We start from the raw sequence: 22,680 nt of genomic DNA on the forward strand, positions 1-22,680 counted from the left end.
ATCCCAAAATGTCAGGTCACAGCTAAGAGTAAATGTAATAGATTTATAATAAAGTAAAACAATCTTCATTGTTATGAGACTGCCACTTCAGTGGAGCCTGCGGAATTGATTTCCACAATGTTAGCCACCTTTGCTGATATGGGAAGCAACACAGTTATACCTGGTCTTGAGCTTATATTTTACTTTTCCTAATGACAAAAAAAAAGAAACTGTGACTTATTTATGTTTTCTGCCCCGAGCCTTGTAACCTTAGTTTGCCGGTCTCGATATTCCCCTGGTTGAAGTCTGCTAATTGACAGGATCAAATCTAGGGGGTTTGAAATGTTTTGCGATTTTCTTGAATGAAACTATAGAAAAAAATTAGTTGTAGTACCTTTGGAAGCTTTTAGGCTCATTGAATGTGTGATGTGGTCTGTAATCAGAAAGTTTGTTGTTTAATTACAACAACAAATAAATCACAGCAGTTTTTTGACAAATTGTTGCATCTGCAGTAGTGTATTTGGAAATACTTCAAGAAAGATACTGTATTACAATAAAATACAAAATGCAGTATAATAATATTGTTTCAATAGAACTTTTACAAAATCTATTATACAAAAGTACCATTTCTCATGGTCTGCATATCTAAAGGACTTGGTTCTGTCATTTTCATTGATTGTTTCAGTTTGCAAGTCAACTTTGTGGCATGAAATAAAAATTCCAACATCATTAACCACTCAGCTGATAATGAAGAAAGGCTTACTGGTTACCAGGGTTTAATGTTAACTTAAAATTTCAAAACAAAAATGTACATTTGATTCACACAAATGCAAATTGGCCCAATAACAATGAATGATTAGATGATCCTATTTATTTTCAGACTACTTCAAAAATGAAGTGCTCAGACCTCAACTAATTCAGTCTTGAAATGCAGAGGATATGGTTTTATTTATGCTATTTACTCTAAATTTCGGTACTGAAAAATGCAGAATGAAAATGACAATTCTTTGTTTCTGACCCATTTGTTATGTGTAATGTTATCAAAAATATTAAACATACATTGGTTGGATAAGCAATTTCTTAACATGCAACAATCCTGAAATTTATTACCATTGCGGTTGGACTCTGGCAGAAAATCACATTGGCTTCCATCCTGTACCTGGTCAAAAGCCAGCACTGCCCTAGTACAGCACCAATATCAGATCTATCTTGTGAGGTCTAATATTGTAGCCTAGATGTCAGTAAGTTTGAATTCTTCATGCTTCTGCATCCTTTAGGCATAAAACGTGGTCAGTGCTTAAAGTTATTGTTACCAAACCTAATTTAATTTTTGGTTGACTTCTGCAATGAATTGTTAGATCACTAGACTTCTTAAAGTGAAGGATATTTCAATCTGGTGTTGTAGCACTGCTTTTCCTTGTGTATCTAATTATTTCTGATGGCTAAGTTATTAGTTGTAAATAGAAAGTTTCATTAACAAGTAATTATTAATGTCCCTGAAAATACACAAGTTGAATTGAAACTTATTTTTATAGGATGAATGTGCACTAGTGCCATTACTAATATTTTATCAGGAGTTAACCTTTAAGGTAGAAAAGTAAGTCATAGATCTGCAAAACTATTTGACCAACTGATAACCATTTTCCAATCGTGGTTTTCCAATGTATCTTCCTTCCACAATAAGCTTTCAACCTGGGAAGCAATCTACAAATAAATAATAGCAGTTGGTTCTTTGGAGGTGCACTGTTGAAATGAAAATCTTAAGGAATGTGCATTTCCCAAAGGGGCTGGGTCACCACAAAACCACATGAAAAGCCGAAGAAGTTCAAACAATGTGCAGCAGGCAGGCTGAAATGCTGCCTTCTCTCCAAATTTGTACATGGAGGTTTAAAGACTTATTCTCATGTTGGTAAATGCTCTGAGTTTGTGAACACTTTTACCATAGTTCTGGCTGATAAACATTCAGAGTTGACAAACATATCTTTCTTCAAGATAAAGTGGAAACATACAGTGATAAAGAAATCATGTGTTTACTTACTAAGAAGTTGAAGTAGCTGAATGATAATGCTGCTTATCAATAAAACTGATAGTTTTAGGAGTTTTGCCACAGAAGTTCACAATGGATAAATGTAATGTAAGTGAAGGTAAAGTACTCTGTTGGACTGTAACAAAATCAATGAAAGTAGAACAGGTCATTTATAAAACATTAACTATTACTGTAAAACACTTTAAAAGCAAACTACTGTATGCATTTGAATCTGGTAATAAGTAGACTGCTGATCTAACATGTAAGTCAATTTAAAACTATGACAGAATACAAACATGTACAATTTAATTTTAGTAAGTAAAAATGTTGCACTACAATGATTCACAGAACTTTTTCAGAAAAAAAGTATAAATATAATCTTCTTACAGAGAATATGATTTTCAGTAAAAAACATATCTTACAAAACTTCTTTTTACTAAGCACATAAAATCTATGCATTTTGAGCCCAGTAATGTACATGTGGTGGGGAGGATATAATGGTTATGTTTTTAACTAGTTATCCATTGAGCAACCTATATCTAATCGGGCACAATTGTGCACACCTGCGATTTACTGTGAGGCTCATCAGCTGGCTGTAGGCACAGATAAATTTTGTCCATCAGTACCTCTCCAACAGATGGATAACATTTACAATCCTCTGGCTTTTTCATGAATGCTGCCCCAAAATTTCATCAAGATTTAAGTCCTTCATCCAGTCATCGTTGCTACTTTTTATCAATGAGTCAAGGAAATCAGAGTCACTGCTGAGTCCTGACAGTGCGCTGTCACCTTGTTGGCTGAGAAAGTCAAATGCCAAGTCACTGTTATGATTTGTTCCCTGGTAACTTCGAGGGGGCTGGTTGGTAGAAGGAAAACTGGTTGTAGGCAACGTTTGCACTGAAGGTGCCTGGCTTATCACAGCCATGCTTGCTGCTGATTGGCTCATTACAGCCATAGCTTGCGGTTGAGGTCTTGGCTGATTAGCTCTTGGAGTTGGCCCACTCAGTGAGCCTATTGTCTGTCCGCTCATGGCTTGGTTCATTTGTGCCAAAGGTCGCATCTGAACTCCAGGAGCTATCTGGTTTGGTGGTGCCATGCCCCGCTGAGCAAAGTGTTGATTGGACATATTAGGCTGCACAGACTGATTTGGGAAAGGAGGGTTATTAGAGAATCTTACACTAGGTCCCATTTGTGCCTGTTTTGGAGTCACCTGCACCCCCTGGGGTGTCCAGTTCTGTGCTGCCAAACTGGAATTGGTCATCATGTTTGTTAGTCTTTGTGTCTGTGCAGACATACTGGTGCTAATATGGTTCAAAACTGGTCTCATCTGCTGCTGAGAAATGGCAGAACTCCCAACAGACGCAGTGCCAAACCCTGACATTGTGGTCCCTTGACCTAATGTTGGCTGTCTTGGTATCATTACGTTGTTCTGGGTCATTCCCATTTGACTTTGGCTTGTGTGATGTTGCAGTTGATTAACGCTAGATGAAACTGTATATGCTGCCTGCTGGGAAGCCGACACACTTCCGTACATTCCTATGGTTCTGTCACTTTGAGTTCCAGATATAGGAGGCATCCTAGGTCCTTGGTTGCTCGGTGAATTCACTTGTAAAAGGCTAGAGCTTGGAGGAATCACACGGTGGTTTGGAGCAGAATTTGGTAAAGGTTGAGATGTATTCAATCCCATTGCCGGCGCAGGACCTGTAAGATAAAATTTCGTTAGACATGTTCAGATATAAATAGATTTAAATAGTGGAAAGAAGCACAGAAATTTGTTTAAACACTGCAAGGAAAAAGTCATTAGTGAGGCCATGCATGATTGAAATTTTACTAATGGTAAAAGGTAATGAAATTTGTCACAAGTTTGATCCAGAATTTGAAGGTTTGCTAGTCTGGGTGGTTCAGTGGAATAGCAATAATCATGATGGTTTAAGTTCATTGCAAAGCATGCAATAATTAATTTAATTATATGTAGATGATGAAAGTATTTCAGTTGAGGGAAGAAATGAGATTCTCACATTGCAGCTACACACTGTACATTTTTAAAATTAACACTGGATTGTTCAACCATGTACCATTCACATTGACTAAACTACACAGGTCAAGTAAATAAAAATCAGTTTAATTCCTAGCCTGTGCTGAGTTGGTCAGTCTTGGATTGGGCGGCTGTAATGTAATATTGTTGCCTTGGTGGGGGTAGAAAAATCAACTGAAAAGTAAGAAAAGCCTGTTTTTTTTTAGGTCTGAAGCCCACCTATTTGCTTATTCACCATACTCTGCATCATCAGTGAGACTAACTGGGAATGAAACACAAACATTGACATGTGTGTATAATGGGTGGTGGCAGATCAGCTGCTTATACAATGTAAAGGAAAATTGGGCACATCAAAAATAACCAGTTTATTGGCAACCACCTAAAACTTAAGAATTAAAACCAGAAACACTTAGCTGGCATGGTTAATATTTCAGGTCAAAAACCTTTTATAAGAACACAAGAACATTCAATTGGGGGTAGGCTACATCACTGCTCAAGCCTGCTTCATCAGCAATAATCTTGGCCTCAGCTCCACTTTCCTGACTTTTCCCACATTTCCAAAGTAGACATTTCTAAAGATTCATGACCCTCTGAGAGAAGAAATTCTTCCTCATTTCCATTTTAAATGAGCAACCCCTTATCCTAAATCTATGCTCCTGATACTAGATAACCCCATTAGGAAAAACATCTCAGCATCCACCTTGTCAAGACTTCTCAGAAACAAATAAATTTCAATAAGATCAATTCTCATTCTTCTAAATTCCAATTAAAATAGACCTAACCTCATAAGAACATAAGAAATAGGAGCAGAAGTAGGCCATCTGGCCCATTGAGCCTGCTCTGCCATTCAATATCATGGCTGATCTAGCAGTGGACTCAGCTCCACCTATCTGCCTTTTCCCCATAACCCTTAATTCCCCTTCTATGCAAAAATCTGTCTAACTGTGTCTTAAATATATTTAATGAGGTAGTCTCTACTGCTTCCCTGGGCAGAGAATTCCACAGATTCACTACTCTCTGAGAAAAACAGTTCCTCCTCATCTCCATCTAAATCTACTCCCCCGAATCTTGAGGCTATGTCCCCTTGTTATAGTCTCACCTGCCAGTGGAAACAACCTTCTTGCCTCTACCTTATCTATCACTTTCATAATTTTGTATGTTTCTATAAGATCCCCTCTCATTCTTTTGAATTCCAGTGAGTATAGTCCCAGGTGACTCAATCTCTCCTCGTAGGCTAACCCCCTCATCTCCGGAATCAACCTGGTGAACTTCCTCTGCATCGCCTCCAGAGCAGGTATATCTTTCCTCAAGTAAGGAGACCAGAACTGCATGCAGTACTCCAGGTGCAGCCTCACCAGTACCCTGTACATTTGCAGCATAACTTCCCTGCTTTTAAATTCAATCCCTTTAGCAATGAAGGCCAGCATTCCATTTGCCACCTTGGTATTGGTATTGGTTTATTATTGTCACTTGTACCTAGGTACAGTGAAAAACTTGTATACCATTCGTACAGATCAATTCATTACATAGTGCCCTGAGGTAGTACAGGGTAAAAACAATAACAGAATACAGAGTAAAGCATCACAGCTACAGAGGAACTGCAGTGCAGGAAGACAATCAGGTGCAAGGTCATAACAAGGTAGATTGTGAGGCCAAGAGTCCATCTCATCATATAAGGGAACCGTTCAATCGTCTTATCACAGTAGGATAGAAGCTGTCGTTGAGCCTGATGGTATGTGCCCTTGGGCTCCTGTATCTTCTGCCTGATGGGAGAGGGGAGAAGAGAGAATGACCTGCGTGGGTGGGGTCTTTGATTATGTTGGCTGCTTCACCAAGGCAGTGAGAGTCCATGGAGGGGAGGCTGGTTTCCATGATGTGCTGGGCTGTCTCTACAACTCTCTGCAGTTTCTTGCAGTCTCAGGCAAAGCAGTTGCCATACCAAGCCGTGATGCATCTAGATAGGATACTTTCTATGGTGCATCGATAAAAGTTGGTGAGTGTGAAATGGGACATGCCAAATTTCTTTAGCCTCCTGAGGAAGTAGAGGCGCTGGTGAGCTTTCTGTACCGTGGCATCTATGTAGTTGGACCAGGACAGGCTGTTGGTGATGATCACTCCTAGGAACTTGAAGCTCTCAACCCTCTGGACCTCAGCACCACTGATGTAGACAGGTGCATGTACACCACCCCCGTTTCCTGAAGTCAATGACCAGCTGTTTTGTTTTGCTGACATTGAGGGAAAGGTTGTTGTCATGACACCATTCCACTAAGCTCTCTATCTCCTCCTGTACTCCAACTCATCGTTATTTGAGATATGGCCCGCTACGGTGGTATCATCCGCAAACTTGTAGATGGAGTTAGAGCAGAATTTGGCCACGCAGTCATGAGTATATAGGGAGTAGAGTAGAGGGCTGAGGACACAGCCTTATGGGGCACCAGTGCTGAGAATAATCACGGTGGAGATGTTGCTGCCTATCCTCACTGATTGCGGTCTGTTGGTCAGAAAGTCAAGGATCCAGTTGTGGAGGGAAGTGTTGAGTCCCAGGTCTTGGAGTTTGGTGATGAGTTTGCTTGGAATTATAGTATTGAAGGTGGAGCTGTAGTCAATAAACAATAGTCTAACGTAGGTGTCTTTACTGTCCAGATGCTCCAGAGCTGAGTGTAGGGCCAGGGAGATGGCATCCACTGTAGACCTGTTTCAGTGGTAAGCAAATTACAGTGGGTCGAGGATGTCTGGGAGGCTGGAGTTAATGTGTGTCATGACCAGCCTCTCGAAGCACTTCATGATGGTGGATGTCAGAGCCACTGGCTGGTAGTCATTAAGGCACGCTACCTTGTTTTTCTTAGGTACTGGGATGATAGTGGTCTTCCTAAAACAGGTGGGAACCTGCTGCACCTGCAAACCAACTTTTTGTGATTCATGCACAAGCACTCCCAAGTCCCTCTGCACAACAGCATGCTGCAATCTTTCACCATTTAAATAATAATCTGATCTTCTATTTTTCCTTTCAAAGTGGATGATCTCACATTTACTGACATTGTGGTCCATCTGCCAGACTCACTTAACCTATCTATATCTCTCTGCAGACTCTCTGCATCATCTGCACAATTTGCTTTTCCACTCAATTTAGTGTCATCAGCAAACTTAGATACGCTACACTCTGTCCCCTCTTCCAAATTGTTAATGTATTTCGTGAACAGTTGTGGGCCCAGCACCAACCCCTGCAGCACCCTGCTCACCACTGATTGCCAACCAGAGAAACACCCATTTATTCCAACTCTCTGCCTTCTATTGCCTAACCAATCCTCTATCCATGCTAATACATTACCCCCAACTCCATGCATCCTTATCTTATGGATAGGTCTTTTATGCAGCACCATATCGAATGCCTTCTGGAAATCCAAGTATACAACATCCACCTATTCCCCTCTATCCATTGCGCTCATTATATCCTCAAAGAACTCCAGTAAGTTTGTCATACAGGACCTGCTCTTCCTGAATCCATGCTGTGTCCACCTGATGGAACCACTTCTATCCAGATGTCTCGCTATTTCTTCCTTAAAGATAGCTTCAAGCATTTTCCCAACTACAGACGTTAAGCTAACTGGCCTATATTTACCTGCCTTTTGCCTATATCCTTTTTTAAACAGTGGTGTGACATTCGCTGTCTTCCAATCCGTTGGGACCTGTCCAGAGTCCAGAGAACTTTGGTAAATTTACTACAAATGCCTCTACTATAACTTCCGCCATTTCTTTCAGTACCCTGGGATGCATCCCATCAGGACCAGGGGACTTGTGTACCTTTAGGCCCACTAGTTTGCTAATCACTATCCCTTTAGTGACAGCAAGTGCATTGTGGTCACTGCCTCCCATCACATCCATAACATCTCTCTTTGGCAGGTTAGACGTGTCCTCCACCGTGACGACCGACACAAAATAGTCATTCAAGGCCTTGGCCATTTCCATTACCAAATATTAAAATCCCTGTTCTCATCTTCCAAGGGATCTGTGTTCACTTTAACAACCCTTTCAGGCTTTATATAAACTTTTACTATCTGTTTTTATATTTTGTGCTAACTTACTTTCATAATCTATCTTCCCTTTCCTTATTGCTTGCTTAGTGGTTCTTTGTTGCTTTCTGAGGTTTTCCCAATCTTCCAGTTTCCCACTACTCTTGGCATGAGCTTGGTGCCTCCTTTTATTTCCTTAGATAATAAAGCTGGCTCTCCCCACCCTTACTGTCTTTGCTTTTAACTGGAACGTACTTTTATTGAGCACCGTGAAAAATCTCTTTGAAAGTCTACTGCTTCTCAACTGTCCCACCATATAGTCTGTATTTCCAGTCTATGCTAGCCAACTCCTCCCTCATCCTGTTGTAATCTCCCTTGTTTAGGCATAATACACTGGTTTTAGATCCAACTATAGCACCCTCCATTTGTATGAGAAATTCAATCATACTATGATCACTCTTTCCAAAAGGATCCCTAACTACAAGATCATTGATTTTACCTGTCTCATTGCACAGGACCAGATCTAAGATAGCATTTTCCTTTGTAGGTTCACTAATATGCTGTTCTGGAAAGCTATCACAGATGCATTCTATGAAGTCCTCCTCAAGACTGCCTCAACCACCTTGATTTGCCTAATCTATGTGAAAGTTAAAGTCCCTCTTGACTACTGCCATTCTGTTCTTACATGCATCAAATATTTCTTGGTTTATTGCCTGTGCTACTGTAATGTTATTACTCAGTGGCCTATAGACAACTCCCACCAGTGATTTTTTTTTCCCCTTTACTATTCCTAATCTCTACCCAGATGGACTCAACATTCTGCTCCTTAGATCTTATATCATCTCTCGCTATCACCCTGATCTCATTCTTAATTAAGAGTGCTACCCATCTCCCTTACCTTCCTGCCTATCCTTCCGTATTAGCTGATACCCTTGGATATTTAATTCCCACTCACCTCTACCCTGCAATCACATTTCTGTAATGGCCACTAAATCATACCCCTTTGTACTGATTTGTGCCCCAAGTTCACTGACCTTGTTTCGAATACTACGGACATTCAGATAAAGTGCTCTTCCACTCATTGGTCTTTTAGAATCTAGTAATCTTTGTGTCCTTTGCATTTGACTTTTCTGTACTCCACTCTTACTTTCCTCTTATTCCAACTTTTGCCCTGGTTTCTGCTTTGCTTTCCTCTGTCTTTCTGAATGGATTCCCATCCCCCTGCCATATTATATTAAACCCTCCCCCCACAGCACTACCAAACAATTCCCCAGGACATTGATCCCAGTCCTGTCCAGGTGCAGACCATCTGGTTTGTACTGGTCCTCCCTCCCCCAGAACTGGTTCCAATGCCCCAGGAATCTAAAACCCTCCCTCCTGCACCACTGCTCAAGCCACATATTCATCCTAACTATGCTGCTATTCCTACTCTGACTAGTACGTGGCACAGGTAGCAATCCTGAGATTATTACCTTTTAGGTCCTACTTTTTAATCCATCTCCTAGTTCCCTAAATTTGGCTTGTAGGACCTCATCCCACTTTTTTCCTATATCGTTGGTACCTACATGTGCCACGACCACTGGCTGTTTACCCTCCCCTTCCAGAATGCTCTGCAGCTGCTCTGAGACATCTCTGACCTTTGCACCCAGGAGGCAACACACCAACCGGGAGTCCCGTTTGTGGCCACAGAAGCTCCTGTCTACTCCCCTTACCGTGGAATCTCCTACCACAACAGCTCTGCCACTCTTTTTCCTGCCCTCCTGTGCAGCAGAGCCACTCACGGTGCCATGATCCTGGCCACTGCTGTCTTCCCCTGATGAGCCATCTCCCCCAACAGTATCCAAAGCAGTATATCTGATTTGGAGGGAGATGACCACAGGGGAGTCCTGCACTACCTTCCTGCTACTGCTCTGCCTTTTGGTCACCCATTGCCCATCTTTTCCTAGGCCTTTAAACTGTGGTGTGATGAACTCACTAAATGTGCTATCCACAACATTCTCAGCATCTTGAATGCTCCAAAGTGAATCCATACACAGCTCCAGTGCCGCCATGTGGTCCGTCAGGAGCTGCCGCTGGACACACTTCCTGCACACGTAATCATCAGGGACACTGGCAGCCTCCCTGAGTTCCCACATTGCACAGGAGGAGCATGACACAGGTCTGATCTCACCTGTCATGATTAAAAAGCTTTGAGGGAAAATAAAGAGACAGAAAAAAAGAATAAGAACCTATCCTCACCTTACCTTAGTGTTGCTCACTCTCCTCACTGAAGCTTGGTGTTCACTAAAGCCCACACTTAGACAACCAGCAGCACCTTGACTAGACAGCAGCCCTTCTAACCTTCAACCTCGTAAAACGGCAACTTCATCCCAGGAATTAACCTGGTGAAACTTCTCTGAACTTCCTCAAAAACAGGTTTGTCCCTCCCTAAACAAGGTGATCAAAACTCCAGGTCTGATCACAGCAATATGCTGTACAACTGCAACAAGATGTCCCGACTTTTATTTTCTCATTTGCAATAAAGGGCAACATTCCATTTGCCTTCCTAATTACTTGCTTTATCTGCATACCATCTTTTCTATATTTCATGCACTAAAACACCCAGAACCCTCTGTAGGATAGTGTTCTGTAGTTTCTCTCTGTTTAATCAATAGTCCACTTTTCTGCTCTTTCTATCAAAGTTGATAACCCCACACTTTCCAACCTCACATTTTCCCACATTATACTCTATCTGCAAAATTTGCCCACTTAGTTAATCTTTCTCTGTCCCTTTGCAGATTCTGCATTCTCTTCACAACTTGCTTTCCCATTTAACTTTGATATCTCCTGTCAGCAAATTTGCCTGCAGAATTTATCCAAGTCATCAGTGTATGTTATAAATAGTTTAGGCCTCTGCACTGATCTCTGTGGAACCCCATTAAGTTATAACTTACCATCCTGAAAATTGCCTATTTATCTCTATTTTCTGTTAGTTAGCCATTCCATTATCAGTGTTAATATTTTACTTGCAATACTTGAGCTTTTACCTGATGTAGTAACATTTCACACAGCACCTTAGCCAATGCCTTCTGGAAATTCAGATACGCATTATCTACTATCTCCCTTTATCCACCCTGCTCGATACATCCTCAAAGAACTGTCATAAATTTGTCAACTGTAATTTCCCTTTCATTAAACCATGTTGACTCTGCTTGAGCTTACTACGATATTTTAGATGTCCTGTCACTACTTTCTTAATAAAGAACTACAGCATTTTCCCAGTGACAGATGTCAGGTTAACTGGCTCATAGTTTCTTGTTTCTTTCTATCTCCTTTTTTGAATAAAGGGATTACATTTTCAGTTTTCCAAACTGCTGGGATCTTTTCAGAATCTCGAGAATTTTGGAAGATCAAACCAATCCACCAGCTATCTCTATGGCTACCTTTTTAACATCATAGCATTGCAGGCCATCAGGTTCATGTGACTATTCAGTCTTTATTTCCATTAGTTTGCCAGAGTACATTTTCTCTAGCAATTATGACCATTTAAACTTCCTTTCCTTTTGCCCTGATTCTCCACAATTATTGGCATGCTTTTACTGTCTTCTACTGTGAAGAATGAAACAAAATATTTATTAGAAAGCCGTAACATTTCCTTAATCCCAAGTCTCATTGTCTAAGGTTCTAGTATTTATCCTAGCTACCCTCTTTCCTTTTAAAAAAATTTCTAAAGGTTCTTAACTTTCTCTTTTAATGTTTCTTGCTAATCTTCTCTCATAATCTATTTTCTTCTTCTTTATATTTTTTACTCATCTCTGTTGGTTCCTAAAGTTTCCTCTGACCTACCACTAACCCTGGTAATGCTGCATGCTTTTCCTTTCAATTTTAACGCCATTCTTAATTAACCATGAATGGTTCATCCTCTTTATGGTCTTTATTTCTCAAAGGAATTCATCCTTGTTGAGAATTTTGAAATATCTCCTTAAATGTCTGCAGTTGCTTATCTACCACCTTAACTTTTTCATCTATTTTACCTATCAATTTTAGATATATCTATCTTTGTACCTTTGTAATTGCATTTATTTAAACTTAAGAAAATAGTTTCAGACCTAAATTTCTCAGTCTCAAACTGAGTGAAATCATATCACGTTATGATCACTGTTCCTGAGAGGATCCTTTACCTTGAGATCATTAATTAATCCTGTCTCATTACACACAAGACATAAAATAAACTGCCACTATATATTGTTCTAAAAAAAACTGTTCTGAATATACTCCATGAAATCAATCTCAAGATTAGCTTTGTCAATTTGATTTGTTCAATCTAAATGAAGATTAAAGTCACACATGATTGCTATACTACTTTCCTGATATACTCCTGTCGCAATCTGGTTATCATTACCCATTTCACTATCCTGCATTATTGCCTTTTCTTTTCTCTTTAACTTTCTAAATTTCCCTTCACCTGGACCCCCCCCCCCCCCACCTCCCCCCACCACCACCACCAACCCCTTCCAACTTTTTGGTTTTATTTTAAATCCTTTCTGCAATCTAGTTACTCAATTTTCCAGGACACTAATCCAAACCTGATTCAAGTGAAGCCCATCACAATGCATCTTTTTGGTTAAAATGACCAATGTCAAACCTTGAATCCATTTCTCCCAGATAACTTGTTCCTCAAATATATTCAGTTTTCTTACAAATGCTCCACATGTTGCAAAATGTATATTCACCTTGAAAATATTCACTAATTCAAATAACATCAATCTGATGGCTACCAAATTAAAGAAATTTGAAGAACAATATTGAAATATTATATATGCACATCATTCAACAAATACAGTGTCTATGTACTTTTAATTCAAGCTCCTATAGAGTGGATACTTCGGGAGTTCAGCAATTCTAATTTTAATATATCCATATGCAATGGCTGAAGTTGCTGAAAAAACACTAAATAGACATTGTATTTGTTGAATGGTGTGCAAAAACAATATCTCAAAATTTTCCTTCAAATTTTTTTAATCACCCTGTTGCCTCATTTCTCGTCTGCCTGATTCCTGAGCCAACTTAAACCCAACAGCTACCAGTTTGAGAGCAAGATGTACTAGCATTTCAGAATTTTTGGGACTAATAACCTTTATATATAAAAAAAGCATTAATTTCTGGATATTAGGAATAACAAGTTGAAGCTGAAATTTTATGGTAATAACAAAGTCCTAACACTGATCACCAATCACTAGTTGTGAGTGACAGTAGTTGACATTGTGCCACAGCATTTCATTCTGAAAAGTCTGATGCAGGAAAATTAGTCCAGCTGTGGAGATCAAATGTGGGCTATAGAAAGTAACATAAGAACCATAGTATGCTGGCAATAAATTAGATAACGATAATTAAGGAGAGCAAAAGTTTTTCCTATATGTATATATAATGGTATTATTCCGAGGAGTATCACATTCCTCTTGTCGTTTTCTACAGGTACACTCCCTTAATCATCATGCCTCTTCCCTCAATAGCTCCTAGTAAACTGCCTGGCTAGCTGAGTAAAAACACCCAGAATACTTAGCAGCCGGGAAACTAACAGTCAGGCTTTTAATCTGCTTTCCTGAGCAGTCTGCAAGGTCACTCACTGAAACCCAGTGGGATTCTATGTTACGTAAGCATGCCAGTTACCTCAGGCCTCAGTCAGATCAGAATACAGTCAGCCAAAATAGACACTAAAAAGGAAATTTGTCTTTGTGATGATTTAGGATGGCACAGCTAGTAAAGCTGCTGCCTCACAGCTCCAGCGACCTGGATTCAATCCTGACCTCAGGTACCGTTGGTGTGGAGTTTGCATGTTCTCCCTATGACTGTGTGGGTTGGTATCTTAATTGCAACTGTAAGTTGTCCCTAGTGTGCAGGTTGTAGAATCTGGGGGGAGTTGATGGGAATGTGATGGGGATAAAATGGGATTAGTGTAGGATTATTGTGAAGCAAAAAACAAACTCTGGAGGAACTCTACAGGTCAGGCAGCATCTGTGGAGGCAAAGGGATAGTCGACGTTTTAGGTTGTGACCCTGTATTAGGAATGAGAGTGTAAAGAGAAAATAGCCAGTATAAAGAGGCTGTTTATACTGTCTATCTTCCCTCTACTCTCTCAGTCCAGATGTAAGGTATCGACCTGATGCGTAGACTATCCCTTTCCTGCCTGACCTGCTGAATTCCTCTAGCAGTTTTTGTTTACTTCAGATGCAGCATCTGCAGTCTCTAGGATTATTGTGGATGGGTGTTTGATGGTCATTGTGGGCTGGTTTTCATGCTTTACCTCTCTGACTCTAGGAGCAAGAAAAATTTGGCCTATTCTGCCCCAGACACCCTATCCTCCCTATCTAGCCTCATCTTTCCTAATGTGAGATTGCCACGAACACTCATGGGATCTAATCTTTCTGTAAGCAGACATTCTCCATGCCGCACAATGTTATCGCACATCATTTGGATGCCATCAAAAATGGGCTGGATATTGGTTTGGGGAGGTACAACAGCTGGGTTAGATCACAATTTCAGACACATCCGGAAGTACTATGCACAACTTGCTTCAGCAGCAGAACACATGTTGAGTTCCACTTACAGTAAAGTGCTAAGAAGAACATTTCCAACTTCTACCTTACATTTTTTTTGAACTTTAATAGAAACATAGAAAACCTACAGCACAATTCAGGCCTTTCGGCCCACAAAGCTGTGCCGAACATGTCCCTACCTTAGAAATTACTTAGGCTTACCCATAGCCCTCTATTAATATTAAGGTAAATGGAAAGATTATGTTTTATATAATCGTGGAACTGAACTCAAAAATGTTATACTTTCGAGAAAGAAACCTTATTATTTCAACTTACAGTGGACATATGGATAAAAACAGAAAATGTGTGAATACTCAGCTGGTCAGGCAATGTCTGTAGAAAGAAGAACAGTTAACATTTCAGGTCTGAGACCCTTTGTCAGAACTGGGAAAGACAGAATATAAGCTAGTTTTCAGGAGCAGAGAAGGTGGGGAAGGGATGTATAGAACAAAGGCAATATCTCTGAGATGGTGAGATCAATAAGTTGATATAGCAGTTAGAGGAGCAGTAAGAATCAGATTATGCTTCTGTGTAATGTGTTGCTCATAGCAAGGCTGTGGGACATACCCAGCAGGGCTGACTTCTAATAGCAAAAAGAAAGAAAAACTGAGCCAAAATGATGGCAGGTAGAAATGGCCAGTTCTGATACAGTAAGAAAGGAAGCATTACCTAAAGTTGGAGAATTTGATATTAAGTCCAGAAGGCTGCAACATGCCCAGATGGAAGATGAGATGTTCCTCAAGTTTACTCTGGGCCTCAATGCAACAGTGCAGAAGGCCACAGACAGAAAGATCGGACTTGGAGTGGGGTGGTGAATTAATGTGGCAGGCAATGAGAAGCTCAGGGTCCATCTTGCAGATTGAATGCACGTCCCCTGCAAAGTGACCACCCAGTCTGGTAACTCTGAATTGTGAACACTGAATGCAGTACACTAAATTGGAAGAAGTGCAAGTGAATCATTGCTTCACCTGGAAAGACTGTTTTGGCCCTGAGTGGTGGGAAAGGAAGAGGCTGAAAGGACGGGTGTTGCATCTACTGCCTTTTAAGGAATCCTATGCACTCACCTCTGAGGAAGGACAGGCCTTGATTTAATGTCTCAAATGAAGGCACCTTTGACAATGGAACACTCCCTCTATATTACACTGGAACATCAATTGAAAATTTTGTGCTCAAGTCTCTAGAGTGGGACTTGTACCAATAACTTTATGACTAAGAGACAAAAGTGCTACCAGCTGAGTTGTGGCTGACAGTGATCCAGAAGAAAACAATAATTCACAGGTAATAATTTTACATTATGCCTTTGTTACAATGTACTGAAAATAAATTGCACGTTGTAACACTGTCTTGTTGTTACCTGGATATTGACTTGGCTGTGGGATTCCAACTAGATTTCTCCTCTGCTCTTTATAATCTGGAGGCGGCCTTGTCAAATGCCTGCTAAGTTGTTCCTGTGTGTTCATTTTCTCCTAACCAAAAAAAAAAGTCAATCATTAAGCTTTCCAAAAAACAGTAATCAATTTCTTCCCCTTTTCTCCTCATCATAGATTCTTTGTGGGCAAACATCTTCACAGGTGAGAGGTGGAGGTGGACATGTGCTTTCCTGAACTGTCAATGCTATCAACCAGTCGTTAACAAGCAGGTGACAACAATCTGACAGACACATTCATCTTGCTTAAATTGGGACATCATCACGTGGATAATGTGTTCTGGCAGAGTAAACAGAAAACATGTTTAACATCAGAAAGTGATTGTTTTGCAGTTTGGGAGAATTGTATTTATCTGGACAGATTACCCTCTTCCACAGCTTCTACTGTTCAATGTGAGTTCTGCTTAAACCTAAACTTTAGTGGAGGAACTTCTTTGCAGTGAGCCTACACTGTGATCACGTTTGGGTACAATATTGAACCTGGTGGAGGGCTGTGTCAATGTTTCTCGCCTTTGCAAGGGGAATCCTATAACAGAAATTGAGATGTTCTGGATCAGAGGGATTTTTAGGAGGTCTTATTAAGTTGTAATTTTTTCTAAATTGCTGGAATTTATTGTTGCCTTTGGTTAGTGTGACTCCATTTTCAATATGTATTTTTCTTCTCTGGAAGTCTCAGAGGGCATCAGTAACAGATTATGAATATCAATATAGGATCTGCCCAGAAACTCCTCAAAAATAGTGCTGACTATGAAGGAGTCCAGCAACCACACGTGGAGAGCAGCGGCACTTGAAGATCTATAATTAATCTTGGAAGGACTGGAAATTCCAGGACTGTCTATGGTGATGGACTTCCCAAGGCATGACTGCCACCAACTACTCTACACGTCTCCAGATCAGTTGGCTTAAGTGGCTCATAGGGCAATATGAAAGTGGCCATGAAAAATGAGGTTTTATCTCATGGGTTCCGCAATACGCTTCTGTGCAAACCCATTAAAACCCAAGAGCCAAAAGGTAGCTAGGGCCAGGCATGCAGATCACAGCTGTGATTGGCACTCAAAAAACTTCTCAGCATCCTTTCCAATGACAGTACTGGAGACACAGTACTGTTGCTCCTCTCTGTGTTCTGTTAGTGACTGTTCACTGTGAAGGTGTGCTGAAAAAGTTGCTGAAGAGAAACAGATTGGTGATACTCAGTCATCCTTCAATGGTGTGACCATCCAGTGTCCACCTTAATGTTTTAAATGAAATAAACGGTGATGTTTGTCAGGTATAATGGTCCCAAAGCATTTTACAGCCAATGAAAACCCTTTGAATTATTGTTGTGTATGTTTTCACAGATTTGTGCAGAGTCTGACAAATAGGGATGAGACAATGACAATGTTGTTACAAAGACCAGTTTTAGTAATGTTGCTTGAAAGATAAATATTGACCCAAGATAGAAGGTCAATCTATTATCTAATGTCCCCTACTTTTTTCTGAAATGGTGAAGTGGATTCTTTTACATCCACCTCAGGGAGCAGATGGGAGTGGTTTGACACCATTTCTGAATGTCAGTATCTCCAAGATTGAAGCAGTCCCTCAGAACTGTGCTAGAATGTCAACTGAGTCTTTTGTACCCTTGTTTCAGGTGTGGGACTTCGATCACAATCTTTTGAATCAGAGGTGAGGATGCCACCCAGCTAAGCCATGCCTGAAGACAAGATCGCCAAGGTTAGCTTAAAGGAAAGGGAATGCACAAGGGGCTGAGTTTAAGGAAGACACAGATCTTGGAATCTTATAGAACTTTGGGAGATTACAGTGTGGGTATAGGCAAAGGATGAAAATTTTAAAACTGACCCAGTGACGGATTGAGACACAGTGAGGACAGGGTGACATGGAGTCATAGTTTGTCAGAGTCAGAGTACAGCATGGAAACAGGCTCTTCAGCACGATTCGTCCATGCCTACCTATGCCAATCTCATTTTCCTGCATTTGGCCCATATCTCTCCATTCCTTTCCTATTTATGTATCTGTCCAAAAGCTTTTTACACTCCATGATTGTATCTTCCTCTACCACCTCCTCTAGCCCTCCATTTGGAAAAACTTGCCTCTCAGATTGCCTTTAAATATTTATGTCTCATTTATATATTGATGTCTTCTTTATATTTATATCTCCTTTAAATATTTCCCCTCTCACCTTAAACCTATGTCCTTTAATCTTGGACTCCTCTACCCTTGGAAAAAGACTCTGACCATTTACCCTATTTAAATCTCTCGTAGTTTTATAAATTTCTACAAGGTCACCTCTCAGCCTTCTGCGCTCCAGTGAGAACAATCCCAGCCAATCTAATGTCAACTATATAATTGAGGATTTGTTTTAAATCGTGAGGGAAACACTTTAATGCTCATGCATTCAGAACAAGGCAAAATAGTTCAGTGGCCTGTATGCTGATAGTCTATTCCACAAAAATTTTTAAAAACTTAAATTTAAATAAGATAAAAAACTTAACATTACCTACAACCTAAACACTTTAGAATGTATAAGGTAACAAAACAATCATTGATAAACTGTTTCTCAAAAAGATTTGAAAGACTGAGATCAAATCAATAACTGAACCACAAAACTTCTTTGATCATCACAGTCCTAACCTGAGGATCTTGCAGCTGTTCCCTTGCATTCAGATCAAGGGCAGAAGACCCCTTAGGCGTCTGTGGACCTGGTGCAGACTTCCACAGTGAGTAAAAAAAAATAGCATTGCTTATAGCATCATCAGGATTTTTGCATTTATACATGTGCAGAAATCCCCAAATTCTTATAGTTATGCAAGATTATGACCGCAAAGACTAGCAACTTTGCTTATTTTATTCCACAAAATCCAAGTAGGTGACTTTTCTTGTCAAAAGCAGCCAATCCCTACAGGAGAGAAAAGGCCTTGAAGATAATTCAACATTTTAATGGCACCAGATTCATATAGATCTCTGCTCTTGATCTACAAACAACTTTAATGGGGAGATATTGCATGCCGGCCAAGTGTTCACTCCCACTTGTATGTAATTTAAATTGAAACCCACTCATGCATTGAAAAACACAGAGGGAGTTCAGCAGCTGCGCAATTTAGGTACAGAGCCAAGGTAGGGAATAGCATCCTTCTGTTGAGATATTATTCTGATATTACTTTGAGTGGAGGGAAAAGGAAAATCTACCCTAACCTTTATGTGACACTGTGAAATACAATCTGGGCTGATAATATTGAGAGAATTCTGGCTGTAATAAAAGATGTTACACTAAGGCTCCTTTGGTAGGCATATATGAACCAATGATATAATTTTGAAGAATAGCAGGGGACTTCTTCCCGAAGTCATGGACAACATATTTCCCACAACCAATGATACCAAAATCTGATTTTCTGGTGACTATCAACTCATCGTTTAAGTGATTTTTTTGATATCCACAAATTGATGTCTGTGTTACCAGGACCTCAAAACAACTTGCCTATAGTTGGGACAAGAGGTAATAAATAGCACCATGTGAATGCAAGTGTTTTACTGTCAGCACTTTTCCAAAGTTCATTGCTGACCAAGGGGGCCTGGGCAGTTAAAGACACCTTCATCCGAGATGGAACATTTTATGTGATAGGTCACCTGGTGATAAGACTAAAGAAAGATCATGTACTGTACATAAAAAAAGGAAGAGGTAAACAAATGAATACAAATAAGGGTACATCAATGGCGTAATCTTCATTTTATACTTAGCACGGTGGTCTGGGGCAGATGTATTCTTTCCTATTAATTGTATAGTTGCCGCTGTTTCTTAGTGAGCCTGAAGACCTATATTCCACACTGCACTGAGGGGTTCCATTCTTGCACTTTTAATGGAGATGTTAGAGCCATGAAACCACCGACTTTGTGCCTGTGAACAACCTCTATGCCTCCCTGCTTTCAGCTGCTTCCTACCTGATGCAGGCAGTGGGAAGAGGATTTGCACGAGTCAGCAAGTCATATTCAGAAGAGGTAATGACAGCCTGAACTTCATTATCAGAGCAGGCAGGTAAATTCCCAGCTTAGCTCACAAGGTAATGCCCAAAACCCAGCCAGTTTTAGAATGGAGGCTCGTAAGTCTCATGTGAATAGCAGTCTCTTATGGTAAAAGGGAAGCACAAACCAGAGGAAATGATCCCTGCTTGTTTTCTCTGTAATGGACTAGAAATAATAGGATACAGCTTAAAAATGAATGGGAGATCAGGCTTTAAACTGTACAGACTGGCCACTTTATGGTTTAGCATTCAAAGAATATTCATAAAATCAAGTGTATTAGCAAAGAGACTGGAAAATATTGTACCGGGTCTGCCAGGATATGTTGCGGAAAGAGCAGTTTATGACGTTCCATCATCTGCCTCTGCATGGCCTGTTTCTTCTCCATCAGCTGCTGCTTTAACACAGCCTGGTGCGCGTTGTTAATGTAGCTGTTGCCAGGATTCTGGTTTGGACAGGCATTAGCAGTTTGGCTCGGGCCTGGGCCTGGGCCTGGGCCCACCACAGAATTCTGATCCTGAGAAAGGAAAGAAAAGAGGAGTCATTCCTTGTGCAGAAACTTTATAAATTTCAGCTCTGTTTAGGGAAAAACGTATCATCAGGAATATGGCATGAGATCAGGAAAAATAATCATTTCTAATTAATTAAACTATTTCACATGATTTGATTTATTCCTCATATACTGTATCTCTGTACACATTTTTAAGCTTAATCATAGATTTTTCCAAGCATTTGTAATTCACAAGGAGGCCAAATTACATTTTTTTTTAATAAAGTCCATCATCAATGTGCTCTGTAACTATTCATGATGACAGCTGAAGCCAGGAATTCAGTGTCAGACAACGCAGTGGAAAACAATGCACTTCAACATTTTCTTTTAAAGGTTTCCATAACTGTGCAAACCCAGATTTATTGCAAAAATGAGTAATGTTATTTTAGATAAGCCCCCTCCATAACAGGAGTCAAAAGCACCATGGCAAATAACACAATTGTTATGTTATATGAAATGAAAAAGATACAAGATCATTTTCAAATTATTTAATGACAACTAAGCAATAAATGACCACAAGACAAATGATTAGGGTCTTTTGAGAATCTAGACCCTGGAATTAGATTTGCTTCACTATTGCAGACAAATACTGGAATTTCGACCAAAAGCCCTTTAATATCAGACTGCTGCAAACTTAAACTCATGCAAAAAAAAAAGCACTGCTCTGAAAAGCTAAAGGAAAAATGCCCAGCATTAGAGATTGGCAGGTTCACATCCCATCATTTTCCATGTGGCAAGATCCAATTTTTTTGCTGGGATTATCTAGGGAGGCAGTAGGCTGATGTTGAGTCAATCAGGATCAGTCTTATACACCAAGAAAATACCTCATAATCACATGTGGACAAGAAGCTTCATAAATAGAATTACAAAGCTACAAGTTCTTTGAACATCAGGCCCCACATTTTTTTTAAAGCTTTCTATGTGGTATAGGACATGCATATTGTACTAACAGAAAGGACCTCCACTCAAACTTACCGAAAGCCTACACAGAAGTAAATAATGGCTACTGGGGAATGAAAATAATTAATCTAAATGTGGAGTAAAATGACATTATTAACACAGGAATGATGATTTAAATCCTAAAATGGGATAACTGCCAGAAATCAGTACCAAGAATGCATTTTGTAATACTTCAGCAATGCAATTCACCCATTTAGCGGTATTATTGTAGCTGAGGGGGCTGGAGGTTCACTGCCCAGAAACTCATTCCTGCTTGGTGGGGCTAAAGATGCTACAGTGGTGCACTTGGGCACTGTAATGCCCTGAAATTCATTCCATTGTAGTCAAAACATGGACCACAGAGCTGAATTCCAAATAATAGGTGAAAATGACTGTTCTTCACATCAAGATACCATTTGGTAATGAAGAGTCTTGGTAAAAGTGATGCCAATAGACTCCACCTTGCACATTGTTATGATTGTCAGTCATCCCAATACCATGTCATCCCTGCAGAGTTCCTCAGGGCAGTGCCCTTGGCCCAGTCATCTTCTGTTGCTTCATCAATGACTTCCATCATAACATCAGAATGAGATGTTCACTCATGTCTGCACAATGTTCAATTCCATCTGTAACTCCTCAGACAAAATCAGCCATGCCTGCATATAGCAAGATCCCGGGGGAGTCACCTCTGACCAGAAACTCAACTTGAGTAGCCACATAAACACTGTACTATGAGAGTAGGTAAGAGACTGGGAATCTTACAGTGAGTGACTCATCTCTTGACAATCCAAAGATTTTTTTAAACACGTCTACATCAGAGAAGTCAAGACTGCAATGAAATACTCTCCACGTCTGATGATCCAAAATCACTTATGATGCTTGATACTATCCAGATCAAGGTAGCCTGCTTGATTGGCACTAATCCACTACCCTAAACAACTACTGGTGCACCATGGCTGCAGTGTGTGCCATCTACAAAATGACCTGCAGTTATTCACCAGGCTACTTTGACAGCAACTCCCAAACCTGCAACCCCTACCACCACAAAGGACAAAAGCAGAAGGAGGGAGGAAGCACCATCATCCACTGCAAATCACACACCATCCTGACCAAGAAATAAACTGCCATT

General features: G+C 40.2%; 1 protein-coding gene across 1 annotated transcript in view; it reads right to left on the minus strand.

Annotated features, from left to right (window-relative positions):
- Positions 1–500: 500 nt before the first annotated feature.
- Positions 501–22,680, minus strand: part of zmp:0000001236 (mastermind-like protein 2) — a 326,267-nt gene continuing 304,087 nt past the window's right edge. Inside the window, exons 3-5 of the mRNA XM_052026602.1 lie at positions 20,370–20,579; positions 15,980–16,091; positions 501–3,706 (exon numbers count right to left, since the gene is read on the minus strand). Of these exons, the coding sequence (XP_051882562.1) occupies positions 2,673–3,706; positions 15,980–16,091; positions 20,370–20,579 (1,356 nt within the window). The 3' untranslated portion in view covers positions 501–2,672. The remainder of the gene's footprint in view (positions 3,707–15,979; positions 16,092–20,369; positions 20,580–22,680) is intronic.

The sequence above is a fragment of the Pristis pectinata genome, chromosome 11 (assembly GCF_009764475.1).
Source record: "Pristis pectinata isolate sPriPec2 chromosome 11, sPriPec2.1.pri, whole genome shotgun sequence".
Taxonomy (NCBI): Eukaryota; Metazoa; Chordata; class Chondrichthyes; order Rhinopristiformes; family Pristidae; genus Pristis; species Pristis pectinata.